The sequence below is a fragment of the Oncorhynchus mykiss genome, chromosome 10, assembly GCF_057628025.1.
Source record: "Oncorhynchus mykiss isolate SJ-2025 chromosome 10, ASM5762802v1, whole genome shotgun sequence".
In the NCBI taxonomy this organism is placed as follows: Eukaryota; Metazoa; Chordata; class Actinopteri; order Salmoniformes; family Salmonidae; genus Oncorhynchus; species Oncorhynchus mykiss.
In genome coordinates, this window is record NC_143031.1 from 58816410 (window position 1) to 58823645 (window position 7236).

The following is a 7236-nucleotide window of genomic DNA, read 5'->3' on the forward strand; positions in this document are numbered from 1 at the left end:
AGCTTAGATCTTTGCTACTACAAAATCTATTCTAAATGTGCATCAGTCAGGCTTCAGACCAAGGCATTGCACCATCTCAGTAAGCATCACTGGTTTTAAATTAAGCAGAGGTGGAATTGTCGTACTTCAGTCAAAGTAAAGATACCTAAATAGAAAATGACTCAAGTAAAAGTGAAAGTCACCCAGTAAAATACTATTGAGGAAAAGTCAAAGTATTTGGTTTGAAATATACTTAAGTATCAAAAGTAAATGTAATTTCTAAAATATATTTTAGTATCAAAAGAAAAAGTATAAGTCATTTCAAATTCCTTATATTACAGATACTCCCAAAACATGACTTTTAATAGTACTTTGAAGTATTTTATCAAGTGGTAAATTGTTTGGATCAGTGTTAATTTCGTCAACAAAAATAATTACTAAAATATTCACCAAACACTGGCTAAAGAGACCAAGAACAGAATATACGTTAAAATATTTTTAATTTCAGTTTGCTAAAATGAAACTTGACTAAATTATCTCTGCTACTAAAATCTGACTGCTAAATAGACTGGACAATATTTTTTGGAGAGATTGTGTTTGTCCAGGGGCAGTTCTATTCAGCAGAAGGAAATATGTTTTACCAGCTTGTGAGGTGCAGGTGAGGAAGCTTTGAGTGTGGGCAGAAAGGCAGACAGACTCCACTCGGATTATCGGCTACATATCGCGCAGATGACTCGTGCAGTTGACTTTCTTTGCCTGGTTAAGAAACACAAACTGCTTTACGAAATTAAAACAATAGCAGCATTGATTTAAATAGTGATGCAACAGTCTAACTATGTTTTTTTCTTTTTTGAGTATAGATGTAGGAAGTTATTTATTGAGTAATAATGGATAGATTTTTTTCTTACAATGATGGCATTTCAGAAATTGTGCCATTAACAGCAGAAGAAGAATTTGCTGAGACAGTCTTTATTTCCATGTTTACTTAATATCGGTGTGTAGAACCTAAAACAGTTCTTCAGCTGTCCCCATCCTTTGGTTTTTTGGTTTCAGGTAGAACCTTTATCCCAGGGAGCTCTACATGGAACACAAAAGGGTTCAACCTGGAACCTAAAAGGGTTTTTCTGCATTGGTGATCTTTGGTAAAATAATTTGAGGAAAAAAAGAATACAGCCCATGCTGTTATATGTTTAGTTGTCTTTTATGGTGCATACTATAATTATAGTATCAACAAATGTCACAGAAATATGAAAGAGGGTTAACCATGTTAGGGTATATTGATAGTTGTAGTTACCATTTATTGTAATGATTTATTGAAATGACTTTTCATTAGATATCAAGCTGTATGTTTTGATGGAGGTAGTTGATTTTGAGTCATGTATTTAATGTTTAGAGAGTCTTAATGAATTTTGCAAAATAAATGTGTAATTTTGGCCAACGTGCTTCAATTTGGGGCTGACTGTTAATTTTTTAGAAGATAACAAGCAATCGAGAAACTGAAATTTGCTACATTGCTATGTTATTAGAGAATAACTATGATATTTAAATCAGTGCTTTGATATTGAGTCTCTCTTTCTCTCCACAGTACTCTGTGCAGCCCAGCATTCAGCTCAGCCTGAGGCTTCACAGGTGAAAGGCCTTGTGGGAACGATTCACTGTTTTCCAGTGATGGTGTTGAAGTCTGGCAATTTACTTTATGGAGACCATGGCAATATTGCAAACGTGTACCTTAGTAAACAAACTTCTACCAACCTTGAGAAGAGATTTAAAAACCGCCTTCACTGGAACAATGTTACTGGATTCTTCACTTTGTCAGACCTACAAATAGACGATTCTGGGGTTTATACTGTGGAGAATACAGATGAAGGGAAGACAACACATACATTTCAGCTGAGTGTGTACTGTAAGTGTGTGTGTGTGCTGTAAATGACACAATCATAAAAGTGGCAATGAGCAGTAGAAATAATACTGAAGCTGTCGCTTTATTGGTTCGGTAAAAAGCTGAGGGATGTTTCTGGAGAAATGTAACCACTCTCAAATTCATAGACAGAGCTATGGATACAAGGAATGATCAGCCATTATATAAAGATTGTAGTTTATAGTTATATAGTGTTTGTTTTACAACGTCTTTGTTTACAAACACCAGAGTAAAACAAGCTTATGGGTTCTCTGGGTTTTATGGGTTTTAAATATACTTCAAGAATCAATGAGTCCAAAAATGAATGTACCAACTGCTCTTTGCCACTATAAAGATAAGATCCATTTCACTAATTCACATTTTTTCATCATTTGTCTTCCAGATGTTCTGTCCAAACCTCAGGTGACGGTCCATGATAACATCTCCTGTAGCGTGGTGTGTTCTGTGGAGAACGGGAGAGAGGTGACCCTGTCCTGGTACAAAGGAGGGGAGATACTCAACCAGACCAGCAGCCCTGACCACAACATCACCCTCTCTCTACCTCTCAAGGTGGATGAACAGAACAGAGACTCCTACAGATGTGAGGCTGCCAACCCAGTCAGCAAGGTGACAGCTGTTGTTCCACATTCCTGTATAGAGAGTGATCCCTTCAAGGTGACAGGTAAACACATGTACAGTATTAATGTTACATTACAGACATACAGACAATACCAACTTCTATATGAAACAATAAGTATGGTAGAGCTCATTTTATGAAACGCAATGTTTTAATTAAAATATTGTTTTCTCTCTTTTTATATTAGATGGTGATGAGAGGACTCAAGGTCATCTTATTATTGCTGTAATCTGCGTTTTGGTGGCTTCAGGACTTGTTGGACTTGCAATCTATCTTAAGAAGAGGAGAAACGGACACTCACATGCAGGTATTCATCTTTTAATGGGGTGAGGTCATTCTCCTTGTCAAAGTCAAAACATCTTGTGCACAACTTTTTTTAATTATCATGGATAGTGTTTTGAAAATGTAGGAAATGTTTGCCTGAACAACGGATGCAAGTCAAATGAAGTGGCGTATCTTCCACACTTCCTCTGCTTGGTCAGACAGTTGCATTGTCTCAGACCACTTCTCTAAATGTTGATAAAGCAGAAGACACACACACACAAGCACAGTCTGACAATCATTTGATAGGTTCTCTGGTGCCAAAACCACTGCTAGTACAGGCACCCATAGTAACATGATTCTTTAGTGTTTTCAGAACCTGTCTTGGGGATGAGCATTTGTGCATATCTGTCAGTTACTCCCACCCACACTGTATATTTAATTTACTTTATTTGCCTTTATAGATTCACCTGAAAGAGAGCAAGATGACGTTCAGTATGCAGAGATAACTCACATTAAACCAGCAGAAAACCAGGTTAGTAATAATTCTACAGGCTGATAAACATAGGAGATGTAATACAGCTGCTTTATCAGCCCTCTTGTCTACAACTGTTGGCTTTAGCTCTGTGTCAGTGGGTTAATGTGGTATTGAGTTGCACAGACCACCTGAGTTTGATAACCGGCCTGATGTCACTGCAATCATTTTTGCCCATTTGAAATGTTTGGGTTACACAATGAGACGCCACACTGCATATTGTACATACAGTACCAGTCAAACGTTTGGACACACCTACCCATTCAACCGGTCTCACAACTGCAGACCACATGTAACCATACCAACCAGGACCTCCATATCCGGCTTCTTCACCTGTGGGTCGTCTGGGGGGGGGGGGGGGGGGGGTGCTTTTTCTGTCTGTAAAAAAGCCCCTTTGTGGGGAAAAATTCATTCTGATTGTCTGGGCCTGGCTCCCGCGTGGGTGGACCTATGCCCTCCCTGGCCCACCAATTGATGCACCCTTGCCCAGTCACGTTAAATCCATAGATTAGAGCGTAATTAATTAATTTAAATTGACTGTCCTTTAATGAACTGTAATTTAGTAAAATCTTTGAAGTTGTTGCATTTATATTTTTGTTCAGTATAGCGATGCCTTTGATCTTCCCATATCTTTTACAGTATTTGCCAAGTCAGTGGACTTAAGCTTGGCTTCGTGTTTCCTCCCACTAGATTTAGGAATGGTTCTAGATGTGTTGACTGTTGAGTTACCTACTGCAGAACAATGAGAATAGACAAGAGAGCGTCAGACTTGTCTTGTTTCCTTCCTCTGGTACAAAGTATCTAATAATGTAGCATATGATCAGTTTTCCTTTTTTGTTGTTGTTTTCCTACACCCCCTTCTTTCCTTGTCCCTCTCAATCCTTTGCTCCCTACCTCCCTCCCTCTCCCTGTTTAGGAGGAGCGAACAGGTATAAAAGGACTGGAGTCACTTAGAGACAACCCTAACCTGACAGTTTATGATACACTCCAGTTACATCGCATGGCTGCCAGCGAGGATGTTGACACTGCATGAAGGTGCAAAACAGGAAAGTTCTGAGAGATTGACATGGTAATTCACATCCAAGAGAAGGTGTTACAACATCAAGTGGACGTTGAGACAGAATTATAGTAAATATTAGTTTAGGAAACCTAATGGAGTCACAGTTGTTATTGGAGAAAATTCCAATTGAACCATTGCGCTATCAGTTCAGACTCCTCCAGACTTCCTGTGTTGGTCATTCTCACATTATTTTGTTGAATTGGGGCCTCGATGAGATTAACTGATACAGACAAATTCAATAGCTATGCCTTAGTAGGGTGATCCCTCTTTGTGCCCATTGTCCCAATGTATAGGTTAAAACAAATGGAACCTATTAATACAATTCACTGGTGTGTTTGATATGCTATTACTGGGCCAAAGCTTCTTTTCAGTATTGTCTGTTCTGTTGTTTAACATGTAGGGGAGGGTTACAATCACTCCCTCCTGCAGACACTCCTTCTATTAGAGCATTTTGTGTTCCACCTACGTTAGCCAAGATACAGAATATAACTGTGAAAAAATACCAAATCTATTGATACCATAGTGAATTGTTGCACTGGAGGCTTTCATTTTCATAGTAGTTACCGAGTAGTTAACAAGACTGAATATTAAGATAATATACTTCACATTTCACAATTATAAAATTAGCTTATGACTTATTCAAACGGATAAAGATTTGTTTACTGACATTCAATATATTAAGGCAGACTTACAGTGGGGCAAAAAAGTATTTAGTCAGCCACCAAATGTGCAAGTTCTCCCACTTAAAAAGATGAGAGAGGCCTGTAATTTGCTTCATAGGTACACTTCAACTATGACAGACAAAATGAGAAAATAAAATCCAGAAAATCACATTGTAGGATTTTTAATGAATTTATTTGCAAATTATGGTGGAAAATAAGTATTTGGTCACCTACAAACAAGCAAGATTTCTGGCTCTCACAGACCTGTAACTTCTTCTTTAAGAGGCTCCTCTGTCCTCCACTCGTTACCTGTATTAATGGCACCTGTTTGAACTTGTTATCAGTATAAAAGACACCTGTCCACAACCTCAAACAGTCACACTCCAAACTCCACTATGGCCAAGACCAAAGAGCTGTCAAAGGACACCAGAAACAAAATTGTAGACCTGCATCAGGCTGGGAAGACTGAATCTGCAATAGGTAAGCAGCTTGGTTTGAAGAAATCAACTGTGGGAGCAATTATTAGGAAATGGAAGACATACAAGACCACTGATAATCTCCCTCGATCTGGGGCTCCGTGCAAGATCTCACCCCGTGGGGTCAAAATGATCACAAGAACGGTGAGCAAAAATCCCAGAACCACACGGGGGGACCTAGTGAATAACCTGCAGAGAGCTGGGACCAAAGTAACAAAGCCTAACATCAGTAACACACTACGCCGCCAGGGACTTAAATCCTGCAGTGCCAGACGTGTCCCCCTGCTTAAGCCAGTACATGTCCAGGCCCGTCTAAAGTTTGCTAGAGAGCATTTGGATGATCCAGAAGAGGATTGGGAGAATGTCATATGGTCAGATGAAACCAAAATATAACTTTTTGGTAAAAACTCAACTCGTCGTGTTTGGAGGACAAATGCTGAGTTGCATCCAAAGAACAGCATACCTACTGTGAAGCATGGGGGTGGAAACATCATGCTTTGGGGCTGTTTTTCTGCAAAGGGACCAGGACGACTGATCTGTGTAAAGGAAAGAATGAATGGGGCCATGTATCGTGAGATTTTGAGTGAAAACCTCCTTCCATCAGCAAGGGCATTGAAGATAAAACGTGGCTGGGACTTTCAGCATGACAATGATCCCAAACACACCGCCCGGGCAACGAAGAAATGGCTTCGTAAGAAGCATTTCAAGGTCCTGGAGTGGCCTAGCCAGTCTCCAGATCTCAACCCCATAGAAAATCTTTGTAGGGAAGTCCGTGTTGCCCAGCAACAGCCCCAAAACATCACTGCTCTAGAGGAGATCTGCATGGAGGAATGGGCCAAAATACCAGCAACAGTGTGTGAAAACCTTGTGAAGACTTACAGAAAACGTTTGACCTTTGTCATTGCCAACAAAGGGTATATAACAAAGTATTGAGATAAACTTTTGTTATTGACCAAATACTTATTTTCCACCATAATTTGCAAATAAATTCATTAAAAATCCTACAATGTGATTTTCTGGATTTTGTTTTTCAGTTTGTCAGTCATAGTTGAAGTGTACCTATGATGAAAATTACAGGCCTCTCTCATCTTTTTAAGAGGGAGAACTTGCACAATTGGTGGCTGACTAAATACTTTTTTGCCCCACTGTACCTATACATTTAATTTAAAGTTATACAATCTTTGATATTTCCTAATGTTAAATGTTCGTCAATCCCCCAAAGTTATTTTTATTTTACCTTTATTTAACTAGGCAAGTCAGTAAAGAACAAATTCTTATTTTCAATGACGGCCTAGGAACAGTGGGTAAACTGCCTTGTTCGGTGGCAGAACGACATCTTTTTTTATCTTGCAAAGTAACCTTCCGGGTACTAGTCCAATGCTCTAACCACTAGGCTACCTGCCGCCCAGTTACAGTTGAAGTCGTAAGTTTACATACACCTTAGCCAAATACATTTAAACTCAGTTTTTCACCATTCCTTACAGTTAATCCTAGTAATCCCTGTTTTAGGTCAGTTAGGATCACCACTTCATTTTAAAACTTCTTAAGGCTAGTCGACAACATCCGGTGAAATTGGAGGGCGCGTAATATTATCGTAATATTAAACATTCATGAACATACAAGTATTTTATGTAATTTAAAAGCCTAAATTCTTGTTAATCTAACTGCATTGTCTGATTTACAATAGGCTTTACAGCAAAAGCCTACGATGCGATTGTCTGAGGACGGC

General features: G+C 38.9%; 1 protein-coding gene across 1 annotated transcript; it reads left to right on the forward strand.

The window, feature by feature from the left end:
* The first annotated feature begins 1570 nt into the window (after positions 1-1570).
* LOC110534352 (SLAM family member 9) lies at positions 1571-5102 on the forward strand. Its single transcript, XM_036933442.2, has 5 exons — positions 1571-1882; positions 2280-2558; positions 2701-2820; positions 3239-3309; positions 4226-5102. The coding sequence occupies exons 1-5, from the start codon at positions 1648-1650 to the stop codon at positions 4340-4342; spliced, it is 822 nt and encodes a 273-aa protein (XP_036789337.2). The 5' UTR covers positions 1571-1647; the 3' UTR covers positions 4343-5102.
* The last annotated feature ends 2134 nt before the right edge of the window (positions 5103-7236 follow it).

Excerpts from the sequence above, each read along its gene's own strand:
- LOC110534352 (XM_036933442.2), top strand. The coding sequence starts at position 1,648 with ATGGTGTTGAAGTCTGGCAATTTACTTTATGGAGACCATGGCAATATT. Across the intron at positions 1,883-2,279 it reads ATTTCAGCTGAGTGTGTACT|ATGTTCTGTCCAAACCTCAG; the intron begins GTAAGTGTGTGT and ends TTTGTCTTCCAG. Across the intron at positions 2,821-3,238 it reads AAACGGACACTCACATGCAG|ATTCACCTGAAAGAGAGCAA; the intron begins GTATTCATCTTT and ends TTGCCTTTATAG.